Here is a 22,454-nt window from a genome sequence, read left to right on the forward strand (position 1 = left end):
ACCTGCTCAAGCAATGAAAAGAACAGAAGAAGGACACCCAAAAATGGCAACAATGAGCCAGAGGGCTTTTTCCAACTGGCTTACCCAATTTCCTTAGTGCCATAACAAGACCCAGGGAGCACAGTCCTCCCAGCCGGGGGCACGATGAAGCCCACGTAACCCACTTACTTGGCATCTTCCAGCTCCTCAGTTCTCTGAATGGCATCGGTCTCATACTTTGTTCTCCACTGTGCCACTTCTGCATTTCCCTTGGAGAGAGCCCGCTGCAGCTCTGCCTTGGCTTCTTGCTCTTCCTCATACTGCTCCCGCAAGAGGTCACAGTCATGCCTGGCTGCTTGCAGAGCATGAGCTAGAGCATTCTTGGACTGCAGGGATATAAAGGTCACAGCATTGCAGGGTTACCTACAGCAAAAAACCCCAAACAAACAGCATCTAGAAATTCAAATGGAGGCTTAAGCCTTTTTTTCTTTTTGCCTCTGGCCTTGACAGTTCAGGTCAAGTGAGGTAAGAAGTGTTTGAAGTCATCTCTAACTGGTAACAAGCTGAGGAAGCTTCCAAGACTGAAGATAACCTAACACCTTTGGAGAAGCATCCACACTTTTAGGATGCAAGATCTGAGATTTTGGCTGTACTACTGGGTAAATTTATTTAGCAATTATGGACGCTGATTATTTTCCCAAACTATTTTCCTGTAACTTGCCTCAGTCAGGGGCAGGAACTTAGTAAAATTAACAGGAAGCATTCTCATTCCTATGTCCCATTTCAGCTTTTATCCGGGCTACAAATGAACATAAAGTTTTCCCTATTCCATCTCAATGAATGGGACACAGTCAAAGCATTACCTTGGTTTCCTCTTCTAGCTGTCTCCTAAGTTCTTCAATCTGTTGTGTAAATGAAGTTTTCCCACGGGACAGCTGACTTATCAGTGACTCCTTTTCTTCAAGTTGTCTTATAAATTCACCTGCCACAGGATTTAACCACCAACAACAAATTTTTAAAAAGTAAGACCAGGAAACTACAAAGTCCCAGCCAAAATCAAAATCCCACCAGTCCAATTCTGCTGAGGAAAAGAACTAACTGACCTCTTGTGAAGCTTCTTCCAAAGTTGTAACTATCAGACACTTCACCAGGATAGTTTTCCTTAAGTTTTCTTTTGGGGGTGGTGGTGGGTGGTGTGTTCTTCTGTTGGTTTTGTGGTTTTTTTTTTCTTATTTGTTCTGTTAATACCTTGATTCATTAATTTTAGTTCAGCTTGTGGATCAGACTAGGCTGATGCTTACTTTCATGCTTACTAGTTGCAGCTAGTTTTGCGTATGCTTTTCTTCACTACTTTATGTTGTTTTTCCAAAGATGACTTTTCAGAGGGCTCCAAAGCACCCTGAGAACCTCACAACGACCAGCATATAGAACAGAGGGATACATAAGGAAAATCTCATCTATCACAAGAAGGGCGTCACTGCAGCCTCACAGGAGTACATAGAACTAACATGAACACAGATGGGAAATGAAAAAGATGTCTTTGAAAATACACAGAACAGTGACATCTGATAAGGATGCAGAGGTTAAATAGTACTACTCTGGCTAAAAAAGGTAGCAAGCACTTGGAGGACATGTAGTGTTTTTGGTCAGATGTGAGTGTCTTCTGGAGTGCAATGCCCAAGGTTATGCTGAGGAAGATGGTATTCACACAGACAGCAGCAGTATGCCAACTCCTTCATCTTCCCTCTAGCACTGCAAGATAGATGTACATGTCCTTGTTCCTGAAAATTGGTACCTAGCCAGCACATGTATTTCAGCTCATAAGATGGTAGCACGGTATACTGGTAAATACAGTTATAGGTTTGTTTTAAAGGCCAGTCATAGGCAAGGTTGTCCCCTGCTGCTATGGTGTCATGGTTTTTGCTGGGATAGAGTTAATTTTCTTCACTGCAGCTGGCCCAGTGCTGTGCTTTGGACTTAGTATGAAAACAATGTTGAGATAACACACCGATGTTTTGGTTGCTGCTGGGTAGTGCCTGTACTAGTCAAGGACTTTTCTAGCTCCGGGTGCACAAGAAGCTGGGAGGGGAGGGGGCACACATAAGAGAGCAGATTCAAACTGATCAAAGGGATATTCCATATGATGTAACATCATGCCCAGTATGTTAACTGGGAGGGGCTGGCCAGGGGAGAGAGGCGGCAATCGCGGCTCGGGGACCAGCAGCCTTGGTCAGCGGGTGGTGAGCAGTTGTATTGTTTGTGTTTCTGGTTTTTTCCCCTTTTCCCTTCTCCTTTTTATTAGGTTATCATTATTTTTATTATAATAATTATTATTATAATTATTATTTTATTGTAATTATTAAACTGTTCTTATCTCAATCCACAAGGTTATTTTGTTTTTTTTTTTCCTTTTTGCTTTTGCTCTTCCAATTCTCTCCCCCATCCCACAGGGTGGGTGGGAGTGAGTGAGTGAGTGGCTGCGCGGTGTTTAGTTGCCACCAGAGGCTGAACCACGACACAAGGTTATAAAAATATTGAAGATAGGAAAGTCAGAAGACACAGAGCCGCTGCTTAATTCAGCAATCCTTATCCAGCCAGCTTCAGGCAGATGCCATTGTGCAACACATCTCACTGACATAGCACTGAGACACATTTGATAGACTGTTTTCCAGGAACTCAGGCTGAACACACACATACCATTCTCACTCTGGAGTTTTGTCTTCTGAGTGGTGAGGTCATTCATTAGGCGAGTCATTTCCTCCAGTTTAGTTTTTGCCTCATTCAGATGGTCTTCATAAGTGCGACAAAGTTTCTCTGCATTTGCCTAACAGGAATCAGGAGACAAGACATACAAAGCTGTAGCCTCCAGGCAGCCATTTGGAAGCAGTAGCCTTTCATGTGCATCCTTTTTATGTTTGCCTTTCAGAGAAATGGCAAAGGCACAAATACCACAGCTGTGAAGTGGGGAACAGTAGCCCTGTGTCTACAGACCCAGGCCAGGGGTCTCCCCAGCAGACCACCTTCCCCATTTGTTTTCCCTGAACTGCATTCTGCTTTAATTACCATTTATTGTAAACTGAGTTTGATGACAGCTTTCTAGCTCTCAGAATACTGAAATTTCTTTTCTTCACTTGCACTGAAAGAACTCTTTAGAGTGCTCTGAATGCTACCAAGATTATCTACTCAGGAAACGAAATCCACAATTCAGCCACAGAGAGTAAAATACACGATGGTCATGCAAGCCGTTGCTTTGTGCTCCTTGCTAACTTGGGTCAAAACTGTGAACCAAGGGCAGGATCTGAGAGGACCCTGCTTAGGATGGGAGATATCCAGCCTTGGATGACATCACCCCAGTCATCAGAAGCCTGGGGGAGCACAATTTAAGTGACACAGTTTTGAACTCTGAGATATACAGATAAACAATATGCCTGTTACTGAGGATGCACTATGTGTTTTAGACAAGCCATCTTAATTGCTGTCCCATCTCCAGGTGAGAAGGGTTATACCACCAGCTGGGGGAGGGGTGACATTGTGCACATAAGCACCTTCAGATTGCAAGATATAAGCACCTTCTAAAACACTTCAGCCCTACCAGGTGTCCTGGGAAACCTTCAGACCAGCCTTAGCTACAAGTGACCTTTGGCGGTTTGGGAAGTCTCAGAACCCTTACTTTTCCCTTGACCATCTGCTCCATGTTGGATGACAGATCATCCACTTCCATCTTCAGCTCGCTTTTCTCCTTTTCCAGTTTCTGTTTGACCCGCTGTAAGTTGTCCAGTTGCTCCCCCATCTCAGCCACACTGTCTGCATGCTTCTTCCTCAGTGTGGCAGCTGTGGCTTCGTAGTGCAGTGTGGCCTCCTCGAGGTCCCGCCGCAGCTTCAGGAACTCTGCCTCACGTTTCTTGTTCATCTCCAGCTGGGCAGCAGTGGCTCCCCCAGCCTCCTCAAGTCGTTCACTTAATTCCTCCAGCTCTCGTGCCAAATCTGATCTCTGCTTTTCCACCTTGGCTCGAGCAGCTCTTTCTGCTTCCAATTCCTCTTCTAGTTCCTCTATACGAGCCTACCAAAGAGAAATGAGCAGCTTTGGGTCAGCTGCATGATGATTCCCACTGGAATACCTTGAAGAACCTTACAAATTGTTAAGCTCTCTGCCACCCCACACTTTACAACACAAGTGGAAGCACAGAAACTTGCCCATTTGTGCCAATAAATCAGATCTTGAGCTAAAGTAAGAATGACAAGCCCCATCTTTTTCACGGTAGATTGCTCTCCAAGATCTAGTTCAAGACATTTATGTCCAGTGCATTGACATTATACTCATGTACTTGACATTCAGCTGAAGTACCAGAGAAGTTACTTGATAGTAGGAATAGCAGCAACAAATTGTCATTGAAGGGGAAGGACTCTGTTCTCATTTTAAGAGCTCTGTGACTGAGGTAACTTCTCTCTAGGAGTGTTAAGACAGGATTTCAAATACAGCAGTGTGTAGAATTGTATGAATAACAAATATTCATTGGGATGGTCTTTTTTATGAAACAGTTATTTTGACCAATCTGCACTCCATGTCCAAGTTATGCAAAAGTTGTTTATTTACAAAAAAAGCACAGCTGGTATTTTGGGTCAAGACATATTATTTAGACTGTGCTGACTTTCTTTGGCATTCTCAATTCTGTTGAAAATTTCCTGTGCATCTGAGCCCTTCCCCTAAATTTCAAAGCCATGCTTACCACTGCTGAACTCCTCCCTAGCATCCACCCAGCTCCATGGTCTGGAACAATTTTATTTGCTTCAAACAAAACGCCAGAGCCTTTCTGCCTTGCCTGAAACCACTAGCATTCCTGTGGTCATATGTCCTGCTACTGGGAAGGAACCACTATAGAGAGAGCCTCCTGAGGGGAAAAGGGATCAGTCTGGGAAGCTACAGAGTCGCACCAGTTTGGGTCTCAAAGCTAAGCTGCAACTAGCCATGAAAAAATCTCTGCAAAGCCTTTCAGTGAGGCACAAAGAGAAACTCATCCTAAAATACTTGAGAAAGAAGCAAGCTGACCTGAAGCTCCTTGATCTTCTTCTGCAGCTGCATCACTATAGCTTGTTCATCTTCTATTTTGGAATTCATCTGGCTTATTTCAAATTCTTTCCTGCCACAGAAAGGAAATCCCACTGTGACAATTTTCCCTGTAGCTTCAAGTTAGGCTTTTGCAATTTTTAAAGAGTTTTTCAGTAAAATTTCTAACATATCTAAAAATGAAAGAAATCCTCATCTGTTTCGATTTGCATGAAAACACATCTTTCTCTAAGCAGTAGTTTCCAAGTCAAGACTCTGCATGCATTTGTGCAATTATATTTCTGGTTCTTTGTGTCACACAAAAGTAAAATTATTTTCAGACTCAATGGAAAAATATATTTAACAGAGTCAGGTCTTTCAACAATACCATCATAGCTAGTTAGGATGAACAACTTTAGAGACTTCTTTCAGCTTTCTCCTCTAAGCAATGAAAAACACAAATACCTTTTTTTTTTTTTTTTTTTTTTTCAAATGCTGGAAAGTGTAATGAATTCTAATGTTTCAGGTATACTGTGCACAAGTAAGAGTGATTTTCCCTCTCTTCTTGGCTACACATTCTCCTGTCTGTCATGGAATTTAATTTTAGCCACCATCAGAGCAGGACAACACACCTGAACGCTCTGAAACAACAGCGGTAACTGCTCTGCCTTATTTTGTACCACAGAATCTGTCTCTTACTTTTTTAGCTTTTCTTCCATCTGCAGCTTATCGTTCTCCAAGTCCATGACACTCTCTTGAGTCAGCTTCAAATCCCCTTCCAGTTTGCGTTTTGCCCTTTCTAGATCCATCCTCACTTTCTTCTCTTGTTCAAGTGAGCCCTCAAGCTTTAGAAACAAAGTCACTTATTAAATATATTGAACACAGATGGTACAAAACAGTCAGATGTACGCTACGCTCAGCTTTGTGCTGAGCTCTAGCAAGTGGGAAAGCAGAAGTATTTAAGTACAAGCATCGTATTTTACATTTTTTGTTTTCTACCAGCCAGTGGACACATGGGCTAAAGAGATATATCATAAGGGTTAGTCCACACTTTACATTTGTGCAAGCATTACAGTCCTTTTAGTAGTAAAGTTCTGTTTGACTTCATGCCAATTACACTGCAAATGCAAACTGAGTGGATTTTCCCTCACCTCACACTGCTTTTAAAGGCTGAACTACACAGGTGAGTTTTTACAGCATTCCTGTAATTTCACCTTTTACAGAAAGTACAACAAGAACTGCATTTCTAAATCCTTGATCTTTTTTAGAAGGACAGGAATACATTTCAAAGTTTTGCAGCATTTCAGAGTCATGAAGCTCTTTGTGGTGGACAAACAAGCCTGGAGAAACATGAAGGCAGAGCCAGCTTACATCATCCACTTGCTGTTCCAGTTTCACTTTAGCTTTACTCAGTGTGTTGACCTTGTCCTCCTCTGCTTGTAGGTCATCCAGAACTTGCTGATGAGCTTCCTGCAAGGACTTTTTCTCCTTAGTAAGTTTGCTGATATTCTCATCAAGAGTCGCCATTTCTTCTGTCAGATTTTTAACCTGTGCAAGAGAGGAAGATGTATTTGTAAGACTTTGAAGGAAGGGATTATAATAACTTGGCTCAAATGACTGTCTGTACTGAACATGTATGCAGGAAGATGATGGAAAGAAAGTCATCTCTCCCCCCTCAACTCCTTGTGGCTTTTTGAGTGAAACTGCCACCAAGGGAGCCAATGTGTGCCACTTCTTGTTGTGGGTTTAGTACATTCTTTCAAATGTACTAAATTCTTTTCAGTGTCACTTTCTTTGAGGTGGACTCCAGCTTCCGATTCTCTCTGAGGGAAGTGGGAGATGAATTTTACATTTACAGGCTCTAAGAAGAAGAGCTGGAAGAACTCATGGTTACAGCATAAAATTGTTTACTTAAAAGTGCCAAACTGGGCATAAATCTTTAGCTGAATTGCAGCAAAACTCACTTCAGAAAAAGGGAAACTGAGGCTCGGAGTTAACAAATAACTCTATATATACTGGAGTTAACAAATAACTCTATATATACTGATCCTTCAGTGTGGCCTGTGTAAAAGACAGTGTGAAACTGTCAGAAGACCAGCAGCCCTTGTCATAAAGATAATCCATGCTCAACTTCTTCTGAATACATAGTGAAGTTCTAAAGGTACCTTGTTTTCAGTAGCATGCTTCTCTTTCTCTACTTTTGCAAGTGTTATTTCAAGATCATCAATATCCTTCTTGAGCTCAGAGCACTCATCTTCCAATTTTCTCTTCTTAGAAGTCAGCTCAGAATTCATCTCTTCCTCATCCTCAACCCTCTCCGTCAATTCTTTGACTTTGGCCTCCAGCTGAATCTTGGATTTAATCAACAAGTCACATCGTTCCTCGGCATCTGCCAGAGTGTCTTGTTCCTGGTGTGGCACAAGGAAGAGAACAACAATGACTGCCTGGCCCTTTTCCTTCCTTACTTGTCCCCTATCCTGGAAGTAGTCGGAGACCCTGATCCAATGCTACAGAGCAGCGTAAGGAAAATTTCCAGCTCCTGATCTCAGAAAAGAAGAAGGACAAGTAATTAACAGAGCAGGATGAGACAGTGGTGAGCATGACTAGTCACATGTAAGACTACTTCCATATTAACTGCCAAAGACAGTGCCTTGGACAGAACCTGTTAAGATTTGCATTGCTAGCCCACCTGGTTACGTGCTAGAACACGAGAATTTCTATCTATCTGCTCTAATTTTTGGCAAGACTCTGACAAGACCAACAGCTTATTTTAATTGAATTAAACAGAACAGAACACTCTTCTCGGTAAACCTTTGAGTTTCAAAGAACATCTAATAACGATATGAATATATGTGTCTACTCACAGCTTGGAGCTGGAGAAGCAAATCATTTTTTTCCTGAACTAAAGACACTTGCTTTTCTTCAAGTTCCTTTCTCCTGGCTTCAGATTTTTCCAGGGCCTCCTTCAGTTTCAAGAACTCTTCCTTCATGTTGGCCATCTCCTTTTCAGTTTCCGCAGACTTCAGAAGAGGTTTGATCTTAAAGAAAAGCTTCATCCAGGGCCAGTTCTTCACAGCCATAAAAGCGCGGATGTTCCACTGAATTACAAGAAGGGCATCCCTGGTTTAAGAAGAAAGCAAACAAAATTCCCTAAAGCTTAGCCTGAATTGAGAAAGTGAGATTTTTTTTCATTCTCAGTCAGTTTCATGGCTCTGTTCTCAGTAATACTAGGAACTTGTACTAGGTTCCAAGATATATAAGAAACTTCCTCTGTACCTCTTGATTTTCAGGGACACGAAAAATTTCCAAATCTGATTTTTACCAGAGCGGCAGGCAACTAATATAGAGTTGCTATTATTTTTATCATACACCCACTTTAAACCTTTAATTTAGGGTTAGCTATAGCCTTAGGGACTGTACTAGTGACTCTATTCAACATATAATTAAATGGTAATTACTGTTATCTGCTAAGATTTAAGGGGGTGCCTTCATACCTGCGCTCCACTATCTTCTGAAACTCAATCCGCATCAGTCTGCCACGTGCTCTTGCCTGGATCATCGTTAAGATTTTTGCAAGTCTCTCATCCCTCATTTCTTCTAGATGGCCCAAGAGACCAGCCTTGAAGAACACCTGGTACATGAACAGATGTCATTTCACCATAACAAATTATTTTATTCTGGAGTTACACAGACCTTACTGAAATAGTTCAGAAGACTGGTATTCTCATTGACACATTATCAAGTAAAAGAGTATAGAGGGCCAAATACTACTTGCATCAGGGACTGCACTGTACAGCTCAGAAGTTGTTTTAAAACCAGGTCTCACCTCCCCAGTTTTGAATAGTCCAAACTATTTTACTGCCACAGTACTTTTCAGCTGCTGCATGGTTCAAAGCAGGTTAGCTGAACCACAACTGCCAACTCAGAGATTCCTGCTAGTGTGATCATGTCATAATTGCACATGGCCTCATTTCTGCATGGCCTGCAGCTGATCTTGTGGTCCATATATGTTTGAGTGTACCTATATTATATTAAATAAGCTATTGTTTTACTGGGGGGCATGGAGCATCAGCTGCTGCTGTATCTGCTTGTAGTGTTGCTGTAATAAAAGGTTTGTGGGAGCTTGAGCCAGAGAAATAAATTTCCTCTAGCACAGCTTAAAAATTAACATCACACTGCTGCTACATTGCTGGTTCCTTGTATTATTAACTCACCATTAATCGCCACCACCAGAAACTGCATAATGTCCTATCTGCAAATTAGATATTAGATCCACCACTTTTCTCCTTAAATAAGCAGTGATGGTCTTTTCTTCTTACCTTGGTGTGTCCAAAACGATATTGGTTATGGTCAATATCTAAAGATGCCAGCAGTTTTTCAGCAGCTTTTCTGCTATCCACAAACTTATCCTCTGGGATTGCACCTGGATTCAGAATGCGGTACCTGTTAATAACAGAGGAGCAATGAGTAAAATTGGCCCAACTTCTGCTTTTTTTTTTTTTTTTTAATCTCCCCTCTGCCCCCAAAATTTTTTTAAAAAGAAAAAAAATCACCTAGAGTGATATCTAACTTGGCATCTACACAGAAGCAAGAGCAGAATTCTGCCTTCTGTGTTCAGGTAAACTGAATGGAAAATAAACTTGAACGGAATAAAATACCTCCAAATAAAAATGAGAAGATATGCTTTGCTTATTTTGACTGATGGGTTAGGATAGGGGACAACATAGCTCTGCATTACCTTTGTTTAAAGTCAGCATAAAGCACCCTGTTTGGAAAACCCTTACGGCAAATCCGGATGCCTTCCAGGACACCATTACAGCGGAGCTGATGCAAGACAAGGAAAGCATCCATTGCACCTACAGGGGAAAAATAAGGCTAAATTAAATGGAGCATTTCCATAGAGCTTAATCTTCATTTCATTGATGGAATTGGAAAATGTGAGGTGTCACCTCCTGAAAGAGCAACACCATTGGATAAGGTAAACAATATAGACAGTATTTAAGTACAATCTGGTGACTTGAAAATAAGTATTGGGATGACATAGTTCAAATATATTAAAAATTTTGAGACTTTTGTGTTTTCCATACCTGGAGTTTTTGATTCATTTGGAATAATGCATCGTACAAAGTGAGGGGCTGTAGATCTTAGGTTAGTCATCAGCTTATTTAAATTTTCCTAGAACAGACATATTCAAAACACAAATAGCTTTAGTGGTTTAGTGGAATTCCAATCACTTATTTCTTTGGTTTGTTGATGTTAAGTTTATTAAGGTCATCTCTCTAAATAGTCTCCAAAAAGGTTATAAGCTTTCCAAAATTATTACAGAGAAATGTGTTCAAATAAACCAAAGTATGAATTAACTTTATTGTAGGAATCCACATCAGTTTTAGCAAAGTCTTAAGAAGACGTGGTTTACTCGCAACCCCAGAAACATGAGAAACAAGATGAACAGCAAGCAAGACGCAGTATCATGCTGCAGAACATTTCTGTAAAGCCAGCTGCATTTTTGCCTGGTCACTTTCCTACTTAGAGAGGACCGTTCACCTTTCCCATCCGTTCCTCAAAAAGCTAGGTTTTTGTCCTCCTGGCCAAATGTTTTCCCTATATTGATCTTAATCAGACATCTCCCAGGCAGGCAGCAAGCTAGCTTGGAAGAAGCCAACCATTTGGTGTCTACCAGTGACCACCAAGCTCTGCAGAAAATGTTTTGTCTAGTAAGCAGAAAATAGAGACTATTAGAGGTGGAATATAATGTCATCAACATAACTGTTCAAACTGAAAATTTCAGCCAGTCAGGACCATAAATGAGACAACCTGAGCTGGGTACTTAGGAGCTCCTTGTGTGCTGGACAGGAGGTTTCTATTTGTGGATTATTAAATTACTGTCTGAATGAACCTTCAGCTATATTTACATTTCTTCAGCTGGTAAGATATAAGTCTTGATTTCCTGTGATTTCTCTTCATAAGGACTACCTCCAAAGAAGATAAAATGAACGGCAAGTGGGAGATAACTACTTCCTTCCTTAGCTGAGGTTTACCTGCATTACAGCTTCCTCAATGTTACCCATAAGAAATAGTACTAATGGTAAATTACAGCCCCCATTTTTCCCCCAGGCATGATCCTAGCGACAGCTTCCACCAGTACCACATGCCAGTCCCAGTAGAAGGGAATAACTCAGGAAAAAAAGAGGCTATATGCCACACCATTCAACAACTTTTGTTTTCTATGACTGCTGTAACCCTAGGATCCAATTACAAACAGTAATCTGATAAGGACTAGCAAATTACTTCTAATCGGTTCCTGTTCCAAAGACACACATGAAGTTGTAAGCCACAAAATAAGTTATAAAAGTTGTTCACAATATTTTGTGATACTTTCTCAAATAGAATAAAAACCACTTAATCTCCTCAATGCTCAGAGAAGATAAAATGGAGCAGCCCCTCACACATGCGGTTTTAATAACAGTGTATTCACTTAGCCAAGGTCAATATCCCAGGTCCTGAATCAAAATCCAATGTTGGATTTCATTATCTTTTGTCCCTTACAATCCTTAACATTCCTCTTCAATGTATTGTCTTAACTCAAATCATCAGGTGGGGAGAGGTAAACAAACCTTGTGCAATGAGGACACTGTTTGAAAAGAAGCACCTTTCTTGCGTTTCTTTTCTCCACCCTGGTCAGCTAAGAAAAAAACAAGGAAAAAAAATAAAGATCATAATCTCTATCTCAGTAAGGGGTGCAGGCAGGGCACGGGAGACAGATAAGCTGTTCTAATAATACAACTTCCTTTGAATGAAAGGCATAGCTAATGACTTCATGGCTCTGATCACTCAAGTATTACACAAAAACTTCTGAACATCGTGTGTTACATATCACAAGCCTGCAGCGCTCTGTCCATACTCAGGATTTTTGTCAAAGAGCACTGTAAGCTTTCTGGATTGCATTTTCATTTTAGATCTAGACAGCATCACTTGTTATGCAGAAAGTGCACAAATATGAATAAGGCATAAAAATAACTTTTAACAAAATTTATTATAGTTCATTAAAAAGCCTGTAGGGTGAGATGATGTAGAAGAAGATAAAGCTAAAGAAAAGTAATGCTTATGGAAAATCTATACTCTACATTGTACTGTATAGACACTGATTTTCATGTGTCTGCTATGCAGACACTGAACTTGTGCAAGTAGCATTTGCCTAGACTAGAGGGAAATTAATATTTGTAGTTTTAGATATAGTAGCTTTGCATCCCCTGAATTTTGCTTAAAGCTTCAGAGTCAAAATCACTCAGATCCTCCAAAGGGATGGCAGTTTCTGACATGACCTTTACAAAGTTTCACAAGAGCCAAACATGACCCAAAAATGTACAGCAATTGCTGTAGCTTTCTAAACACTGGCGCATTAGATCATTCCCAGGAGGTCTGGCATTCTGTCACCTGTCAACAATAGTCAACATAAAAGGAGAAGTGAAGAGTGCAATGTGCTTGATGCAATTATCCACAGCCTTTCCCCCTTTTGAAAGTGACAATGCCAAGACTGGAAGAGGCTAATCTGGACAGGCTGTTCTTTCCTCCTGACACTGACAAAAAGCAAGGTAGCATTTCTGACAGATAGGAATATCCACAGGCCGATAGGCAGTTAGTAACTTGCAAGAACTTGCTAGTGGCAGGATTTTTGCTATTTACATTCAGCTCCATCTCTTATTCACATTATGAAGTCTGCGGCCTCCTTGCTTCCTCAGAAAGTGTCTTATCATTCATGACAACAACATCTATAGAAATGAGGTTACTAACAAATAGGCTGTAAGTGATCGCAACTTCAGGACATGAGAGCTACATCTTTGTAATGAATGCCAGTATTATTTACTTAAGATCAGTTTTCTGGATGCTTGCTGCTTGTCTTCTCTTCTGACAAATAAAACAGTTTTGTGTAATGCATAGAGCTTAAATATGTCCTCAGACATACATTAGTCTTGTCAAACAAAACAAAAAAAACCCCCAACTGCTACCAAAAAGGAAAATGTATTGGCGAAATCTTCCACTTTGGCCTATGTGGAATGGTGTTCAGGTACCCTCAGTGTCTACTTGTGACTAATCCAACAAAATATTCCAAAACACTGTCTCAAACTTTGTATTTCTTATTTAATTCAGGGTGGCTAGCAAGGAGAACTACAGCATGGGAAACAAGAGCTCTTCTTTTCATAGGCATTTATGTACAAAGTTTTTTGTGCAACACTTGCCTGCATATCTGAACACTTGCATGCTCAAACTCAGGGTGTTCACAACACAGAGACTTCCTTGCCAAAATTGCTCAGAGGTATTACACATTCAAACTAGCTGAGTTATTGGCCTCCTTGGTATAACTGGCGAACTCCTACAGATACTATGCGCATATAAATAATTAGTCACTGTCCCACTTAGCATTGAGACAATTGTAGTTGAGAGAATTATTTTGCTTCTTAAATTCATTCCCAAGCACACATCCCAGAAATGAAAGAAAACCCATGTGAGCCAATTCCACTTACCGCTGTCGGCGCCAACGTAGCTTTCAAACAAGCTTGCCAGGAGTTTGTTGGATGATTTTTGGAAAATACCTACTACAGTTTCATTAAGCGGGTCTTTGTTCTTCTCAAGCCACCCAATGATGTTATAGGGAACCTACAGCAAGATATTGAAAACAAACCAGTGTGTGCAAATGTTCCCCTTCAGGGCAGCCAGTAGTTCTTTATGGTTTGGCTTGAAGCAAATGACACCTAGTTTTTTATCACTTCCCCTCCAACTCTCTGCTTCCTATTTCCCAAAACTTTCTTCCTAATAATTACCATCTGAATCCCCCACACACCATAAACTACCTGATCCCTACATTTTCTCATGGACTCCATGTGGCCGGCTGTAGAGATACCACATGTCGGCAGTGTCCCAGGAACCCTACTAATGAGTGCTGAACTATAAAATGCACAAATAATACTTTCACTTCACAGCAGCATGCTACACTGGAATAACCAAGATTTTCTGTCAGAAATTCAATTATTAAAAATCTAACTCCTGGACTTTGCCATAGCTTTGTTTAGTGGGAAAATGTGTTCCATTATTAGTACCACAAGGGGATAGAAATCAAATTTTCTTTGCTGAATACATTAACAACTGTGGACAAAGAGCAAGATGGACATTATTTCTCTGAATAAATACAAAATTTACTTAACGTTCAATTATAATTTGAAATTAACAGCATCAGGTAGGTTCCAGCTTTGCTGTGCTGAGGCTTCATATCAACTCTAGTTTGATAAAAAATGTCCTGTGTCCCTCTCAAATTCTTTCTGCCCATCTGGTCTGAAAACAGAGCTCTGAAACTGGGCAAGTTTTGGCTCGGGTATCACAGTACTGTATTGTATTCCCATTCATCCCACCATGAAGGTTAACACAGCAGAATTAACCCAATTCCCTTGGCTATTTCGACACGCTGGTCCCAATGTGAATAAAAACTGATGGCAAATAATTTTGTCTTGGAGTCTGGTAGCATCTTGCTGTGTTGCAATTCTTGTGCAGAGAGAGTAGATATCTGCTTTCACTCCTCACTCTTCCTTTCTTCCCCTCTTCTTCCTTCCCACCCTTCCTTTTTGTGCGCTATGGGCTAAAGCCCACCTGGAAGACCTCTAATACAAAGTCTACCTGCCAGCAGAGGAACTTACTGCACCAGCATAATGAAGAAGTTCAAAGTGAGCTTCGTATTTCCTTTTCTTATCGGGCCTGGGCTTCTGTAAATTAGGTGACTTGCCAAGATGATTGTCGTAGAGTTTGGCTTTGAATGTCATATCTGTAGCTTTCGGGAACATACATTCCTCTTCAAGGATAGACAGGATTCCCAATGGCTGTGGATTTAAGAACATGTTTGTTGGAAAATGCTTAGGCTGCATGCTTTCAGTAGCTGTGCAGCATTTAATTTTGATCTGATGGAATTTTAAGCCTGAAAAATTTCTTCTCATCCTGAGGCGGAAGCCTTTGACTATTCTGTTAAGACAGTAACTACACCTTTGACTACTCAATATGTCACTTCTGCCTCAGGAAGCTTTATGATGAAAGGGTTTGATTTACTTTTCAAGGCAGTTGGACCAACCAGAATTTTATTATTCATGTCTCAGGAAAAGATGAGCTAACTTCCTAGCACTAGACAGATTGTTTGAGGGACTAGGATCATGCGCAGATATCCTACCCCTAAAGAAGAAAGTGATCAAGCAGAAGAGCACTTAATAATCAGCCTTTCTACTCCAGTTGTTCTAGATGTCCCGTGAATGCAGGACTAAGATTTTCATTTTTCCTCACAGATCAGCAGGGTTAGATGCCATGCTATAGGAGATGACAAAAAGAGAGAGATAGCAAGGGACAGCTGTCCCCACCAGGACCACATTATACTCCCAAAGAAGAGAAAAGGAAAGGCATATCTCATTCAGGGAAGTGGTGAGAGGGAAGCAATTGTTCCAAGCTAGGAAGAGCATGAAGGACTTTGCACATCAACATGTAATGTAATAAACAGCAGCCTCACAGGCAGAGGTACAAGGCATGTGACTGCAACACAGCATTTCCCCTGAAAAGCTGACAAATAAGTTAATGTTAAGCATATGTGGAACAAAGTAAATGGAAAAACAGTAGGGACAGAGGAAGACAAAAGTAAAAACTGAGGAAGATTATATAGCCACACAAATTAACAGTTACAGCTTGTGGTTACTGTTGGCTCTGTAAGGCAAACTTACAGAAGTCAAACTAGGTAGCCACAAATGCTGCAAATGTTGATTTTTCTTTGATTCTTTATTGCATGTAGAAAGGCAAGAAACTTGTTCTGCTCTTTATCCTATTCTGTTCATTGGGACTTGAGGACATCTCCAAGGAAGCATCATGAATAAAACCCATTCAGTAAATACACCTTAGTACTCCTGTACATACCTTCTCAATTAGATCAATGCAGGCCTGCAGGTCCATGCCAAAATCAATGAATACCCATTCAATGCCTTCCTTCTTATACTCTTCTTGCTCCAGGACAAACATGTGATGATTGAAAAACTGTTGCAGTTTCTCATTAGTGTAATTGATGCAGAGTTGCTCAAAGCTGTTAAACTGCAGAAGGATATGAAAAAAGAAGCATTTGCACCACAGTTAACTATGTTAAGAGCTTGGTGGAACAGCAAGAAGGAAACTGTTTACATCTAAAACCTAAACAGTAGCTGGTTGAGAAACTACTGAACTGTTGTCCTCTGGAATGTGAGGATGCCCAGATTTGGCATTTTACCCGTTTGGATATTGGGCATCTCAGGATTCATGAGCCTTTCTGTCAGCAGCATGCCACACCATCCCTGCAAAGTAAAGCCAACGCACTCCTTGCTCTGCTGTGTACAGAGAGCAGCACATAGCAGCAACAGCATTAAGTATTTATCTTCAGGAATGGATTCTGAGAAACAGAAGCTGTGATGTGCTTTTCTCACATACATGTGTTTACAATGATGATAGAATCACAGAACAGCCCAGGCTGGAAGGGACCTTGAAAGATCATCTGGTCCCTTTCGTGGGAGAGGGAGCCTAGATGAGATTATCTAGCACCCTGCCAAGTCACATCTTGAAAATCTCCGGTGATGGGGGCTCTACCAAGTCCCTGGGGATGTGATTCTAGTGAATGATTGTTCTCACTGTAAAAAATTTCTTTCTTATATTGAGATGAAGATATATACTTTATATTGAGATACAAACAGGAAGAAATATTATACCCTATAGAAGATTCTTTCTCTCAGAGAGAAAGAGTGGGAACAACACATTCTCCTAAAACACAGCCCAAAGCATGTGAGATGTTGTCTTTGTTAAAAGTTGCCCCACTCTTCCTCCTCAGGAATGATTAGCATGTCCAGCTGTGCTAAATGCTGAGTGTTTTCTATATCTATTAATGGAAAAACCTTGTAAAATCATATACACTATTTGCTTTACAGCTTTCTCAGCACTTTGTCTTCTCTTCATGTAGAAAAAGAAATACGCCCCAAGACCATCGCTTGGTATCTTTTATGTCCTTCCACCAAGTCCTTGCATATTAATACTCACATCAAAGATTTCAAACCCAGCAATATCCAGGACTCCAATGAAGAACTGTCTTGGCAGCTTAGTGTCCAAGGTCTTGTTGATACGGACCACCAGCCATTTGAACATTCGATCATACACTGCCTTAGATAAGGCTCCAACAGCATACAAAACCTAAAACACACGTTTTAAAATACCACTGTGTGGAACAGAATTCACTGTGGAATTCAGTGCAGTAGCCTGTTTCAATCCCTACTTATCATTTAAATGAAATTTCACAATGGTTCTCATAATCACCAAGGCATACTTAATACAACACAGAGTTTCTCCCATTATCTATGTTGAATTTTCTTCAAACTGTTGTTGTGTAAATGTATGTATACTAACACGGACATAAAGTGCTAGTAAAGTACCTCTTGGAGAAACAGCTGGACAGCAAGTTGCAAATGTTTTAATCCCTTACATTTCTGTGGAAGTTAGGTACCAGAAAGCTCATGGGCCAGATGCCAGCCATGATGTCCAGAGCTACTGCCAGAACAGGGGATGTCTGTGCTCAAGTTGCTCATTGCCATTTGCTTCTAATTTTTGAGGGGTGCTATGGCATAAGCAGGCAATAAGAAAAGTCTGTCAAAAGTCTCTTCTTTAGCGTATGCGCAAGTACCCCCATATGGTAGACCTCTCTCCAGCAGTTTTCTAGTTTCTGAGCCTGTATCGCAGCCTGTCTTCAAACAACAATTTTTACTGTAACCAAAATGCTGCAGTATCTTCTACAATACTGCTACAGCTGCAGCAGTGTTAACCCAAGGACTTTTGTTTCCTAAATTAAGACAAACCTTTAAGTGGATATTGCCTTTAGCTGATTGAGGTCACACAGAGCTTAAAATTACATGAATAATGAATGAGTGATGAGTGAATAAATAATCCATGACTTAACTCTTCTAGGTAACTATTCTCATCCAGAATTAGAGATCAATCCTCATGTGGTTTTACTGCACCTGGTTTCCTTGTGTGGCTGCTACTAACAGATCAGAAAAACAATCCTATCAAAGGCACTGCCAGCCACTATTCCTTTGTCAGTTTTTTCACCAGTGTCCCGGACTTTCACTATCTATTCCCCCAAGTTTGGGGATATAAAATAAGAACAGGTACTAGAGGTACATGTTAATATTTCTAGCAGCTGTCTGTCTCTCTGAAATGTTACAGATGAATCCTCAAGGCTTGCCCTGAAATCTTCTCCTTACCTGTTCAACACTTTGACCTTTGGTCACATACTCGTTGCCAACTTTCACTCTAGGGTGCAATAAGCCCTTAACCAAATCAGAGGAGTTGATTCCCATTAGGTAGGCAGCTTTGTCAGCACCTGATCAAGAGAAACAAGGTTTCAGCTGGTTTTGAACTTCTACATGGGAACAGGCCTAATCAAGAAAAAAAATATAATGTACATCCACTTTAAAAGAGAAACTGGATAAAGAACTTGTTCTTTTAATCATTTGTGTTAGGTGTGCCTGTTCTCTCCCTTGTGGTAGAGAAGGTCATCTAGCTGCCTTAGACCCCAACTGCTGCAAGCATGACACTTGAGAAACTCTTCAGGTACAGGGAAAAGGACATATCTCCTGGTAATAGACAGTTTCTCCTGGTTATAGACTGGTTACAGACAGTTTCAGGTGCAAGAAGAAGTAAAGAAGCAAGACCTGAAGACATGAAAGAGAAAGATAAGGCAAGAACTTTTTGCAACCATTTTGTTCAAATGGTAACAAAAATGGAATTTCATTGGTTACTCTGACTGTGTCTATTAATCTTCTGCTAAGTAAGATTGCCCACCACTGAACAAGCTACTGCTACAAATAAAGCACAGCTCTCCTTGCTGAGCAGGAGCTACATTCTGCAAGATCAAAGCAAACAGGCTGCTTCTTCCTCAACACAGTGCATGACACATGCCAGACTTTTGACGGTAAAGAGTAATTTTAGGTGATACTCTTACTTTCAGTGCCATCAGCCTCTGCCTGCTCTTCTCTGGGTCTTTGTTTGAATTTCATGTTCCCAAAGTGCATGATGGCACCTGTGAGCTTGTAGGAACCATACTTCTCATCGGGCACAAATCCCAAGATGTCCATGGCTTGCTGAGAAAAGAAAACAGATATTCTGTTTCTTCCCTATTCAAAAGCAATGGCATTTTGCAGCCCTGTAATGCATGGCAAATGTTAGTAACCTTTGCATGGCAGATATTACTAACCTACCAAGGGGTGTTATCTCACAAAGCAGCCACTGGAACACCCTGAAGACCCATCAGTGGCTGGGGAGCAGGAGGAGAACTCCCTTTATCTAGCATTTTATATACCAAAATTATAAGAACATTGAGCCTGTGAGCATTACGTGGAGTAAGGCCAGATCAAAGGTATAATAGTTTATCAGGCCTTGTGCTTCATAGTATGAATGCATTTAAGACCCATTTCACAGAATGGCAGGGGCTGGAAGGGACCCCTGGAGATCATCTCATCCGAACCCCCTGCTTGAGCAGGTACTCTAAGAGCAGGTGTACCTGCTTTCACTTTAATCCAGTAGTTTCGGTGACAGTAGTTAGGCTCCTGCTAGCACTTTTCCTCCCCACATGCACCTAATCTATGAAGCACAAAGTCAAATCAATACAGGCTTACGTCTGTTGCCATCAATTCTTCTCCATCATCCAAGTTGTCCACTGTAACTACTCCTTGTGAGCAAAAGTGGTAGTCATATGGGTTGGTAGATACCAGTAGCATATCTGTAAAAGAACTGCCAAGGTCAAAGCTTCCATCCATTCAGGATATCCCCCCAAAAATGGAGATCGAAAGATCAACTCTGAGGTACATTTGTCTCTGCACAACTGTGTGTAAAGATGTTTTCTGGTTGTTTGTTTTGTTTTGTTTTACAACTGCAGGGCAGCAGCCAACTCTCTTATTCTACTATTCCGGTCTGAAGAGTTAGAGAAAGTGTGAATAAAAAGAGCATGGGAATACTGCATACACTCCATTAAGCATGTTTTGCAGTATAGTGAGTTCATAATTTCCCATACAACCCTACTTTCTGCCTTGCATGCTTCTAGAGGTAAAAATCCCATCTGAGTACAGAGGAGAAAAAGCTTTTGGTATGATCCAAGACAGGGACAATGGGCATGGTTCCCTTCTTTTATAACAGACTCACAAAATAGCAACTTCCAGGACTCTTTGCAGAAGACGCTTGGCTTTTGATGAACAGAAGTCTGAATATAGCTCTCTTTCTCTCCTCTTTTCTTTTTCTTTACATCAAAACCCAAAAGTGGCGTTGTTTTCTAGAAAGCTAACTGGCTCCAAAACTATAGGGAGAGTCCCGCTTCCCTAAATCAACAGAAAGTTTCACCCTCATTCAGCAGACCAAGATTTGGTCCAGATTTCAATCTTTTATATACATACACACATAGCTACATGTCTAATTATGTATATAGGTAAATATATATATGCCTATCAATATATGTGTACATAAAATCATATTCTCTATAAGCCTGTCTTACTTTGCTAAGTAGTCATTATATTAGATATTAATTTATCTACATTTATGGTTTTCAATACTTATATTTATCTATATTTATACTTATCTATATTTAGATATGTATGCATTTATATGCAAATGCATACATTTCTTGTCTACAAAACAGAAGTCCCCATTGGTTTCAGCCTCTTCAAGAGCCTGCAGATATGTTCTTGCTGGTCAAAAAGGTGTGTGCTGTTGTATAGACAGACAGTTTATGAGAAAGAGCATACTTTCCCAGCACAGGGAGTCACACAGGAATCTCAGTGCAATGCTTCCTTGAAATCTTCCCTGTAATCATCATTAATTAGGCCACGTAAAAGCTAAGAGGGTTAGGGACTTCACCACGCACTGTCAGGATAATAAGACTTCAAAACAGATGACGATTGCTATGGCTTAGTAGAAGTTTAGTGGAGCAATAAAGTGACTCTTCAATTTATGTTATAAAATGTGTTCCTTCAAAGCACAAATTAAAGTCAGCAAGCCACATCACTTAAATAACTAGTCAAGGTTTTATTCAAAGCATTAGGAGATGGGAGCAGAGAGACCTCATCTGCTCTCTGCTCTTCTCCGGCAGGTCTATGGGACTGCATTTACCCAGGGGAAGCTTGAAAGGGACAATTGCCACATAATCACCAGCAGGGAGTTTTGCATATTCTCTCTTGTTACACAACAGGCCAAGATGCCTGTTTTGGTACGTGGGGCAGAAAGAGGAAACTAGCTTTTCTTCACGGACCTATAAGGAAATCTCCTCATATGTGAAGATCTGGGTAATTAAAGTTTTATCACCACAAATTCTGTGGAGTTGTAGCATTTTCCAGATGTTTCGAGACCTTGGATAACACAGAGTGTGACCTTTTTTGCCTTTATAATGCTATGTTTTAAAAGTCCTGTCTGAGCCTCATTCCCTTTAGACTAATCTGTAACTTCACCTCACTTTATAGGGTACCTGAATCAGTATATCAGAGAAAAATGGTTTCTGTTGCTGCCATTGGAACAGCATCTTTAAAAGCATGTATTTGACAGTGGAAGTTCACTTTCATCAAGTCAAAGTGTAAGGGCCTTTCTGCACACGGGTTTACCGTCTGCCCTCCTCAGCCACTGTCTGTTCAGCTGAAGGTTGGTTCTTAAAAGCTGTGGATCTACTTAATGCTTACCCAGTAACTCTGGTTTCTTTCCTGACAGGATTTGGTAGAAGATGTGATAGTCTCTTTCACCCGGTTGCTGGAAAATCACTCGGGATTTCTCCAGTAAATCTAGTCGCACAAAAGAAAATTCAGTGAGAAAGGCTCTCCAAGCTTTCAGATGAGCAATTGTATTTTTAAAAAGGAGAGAGTTTGCTGCTTACAAATCTCAATATCAGCAGATGACAGCTTGCCTGTGGTTCCAAAATGGATTCGGATAAATTTACCCTAATTCACACAGAAGAATTTTCTAATTAGTGCATATAATATACACAGAGGGAAAAAAAGGATGCTGCTTGAAGGCAATCATTTGGCCCAAAGAATCAGTTTATGCTGACTCCTTGGCTTTGCACAGACAGATTTTCAATGAGAAATATCAAAGAATGATATTACACTTTTCCAAGCCTAAATCTGTACATACAGCTATGTAATCAGCTTGTGGGGAAACGATAAGAGTGTACTTATCTGCCAGGCTAAGATGCAGGAATGCGTGTAGCTTCCAGCTTCATGATGCAGGTTTACTGGAATGCGGGACTCAGAGCAATAAGCCTTGGCATAGGACACACAGGCCTCTTTTTTAACTCTTCCTCATTTGCAGTGCTAACTTACATGCAACTGCATACGTCAGAAGGGTGCTATGATTTTACACTGCTTTG

At 40.7% G+C, this 22,454-nt stretch overlaps 1 protein-coding gene across 2 annotated transcripts in view; it reads right to left on the minus strand.

Moving 5' to 3' along the window:
• The window catches only part of MYH15 (myosin heavy chain 15), a 46,411-nt gene that overhangs the window by 14,431 nt on the left and 9,526 nt on the right, over nt 1-22,454 (minus strand). For both annotated transcript variants that reach the window (XM_064468071.1, XM_064468061.1), the window contains exons 9-31: nt 21,963-22,026; nt 21,772-21,870; nt 19,729-19,832; nt 19,056-19,194; nt 18,316-18,434; nt 17,099-17,248; nt 15,959-16,129; nt 14,710-14,889; nt 13,546-13,678; nt 11,638-11,705; nt 10,111-10,198; nt 9,762-9,879; nt 9,343-9,466; nt 8,518-8,654; nt 7,888-8,143; nt 7,189-7,431; nt 6,395-6,571; nt 5,723-5,868; nt 5,027-5,117; nt 3,650-4,039; nt 2,677-2,803; nt 843-961; nt 169-365 (exon numbers count right to left, since the gene is read on the minus strand). In XM_064468071.1, the coding sequence (XP_064324141.1) occupies nt 169-365; nt 843-961; nt 2,677-2,803; nt 3,650-4,039; nt 5,027-5,117; nt 5,723-5,868; nt 6,395-6,571; nt 7,189-7,431; nt 7,888-8,143; nt 8,518-8,654; nt 9,343-9,466; nt 9,762-9,879; nt 10,111-10,198; nt 11,638-11,705; nt 13,546-13,678; nt 14,710-14,889; nt 15,959-16,129; nt 17,099-17,248; nt 18,316-18,434; nt 19,056-19,194; nt 19,729-19,832; nt 21,772-21,870; nt 21,963-22,026 (3,440 nt within the window). The remainder of the gene's footprint in view (nt 1-168; nt 366-842; nt 962-2,676; nt 2,804-3,649; nt 4,040-5,026; nt 5,118-5,722; nt 5,869-6,394; nt 6,572-7,188; nt 7,432-7,887; nt 8,144-8,517; nt 8,655-9,342; nt 9,467-9,761; nt 9,880-10,110; nt 10,199-11,637; nt 11,706-13,545; nt 13,679-14,709; nt 14,890-15,958; nt 16,130-17,098; nt 17,249-18,315; nt 18,435-19,055; nt 19,195-19,728; nt 19,833-21,771; nt 21,871-21,962; nt 22,027-22,454) is intronic.

The sequence above is a fragment of the Phalacrocorax carbo genome, chromosome 1 (assembly GCF_963921805.1).
Source record: "Phalacrocorax carbo chromosome 1, bPhaCar2.1, whole genome shotgun sequence".
NCBI classification, from domain to species: Eukaryota; Metazoa; Chordata; class Aves; order Suliformes; family Phalacrocoracidae; genus Phalacrocorax; species Phalacrocorax carbo.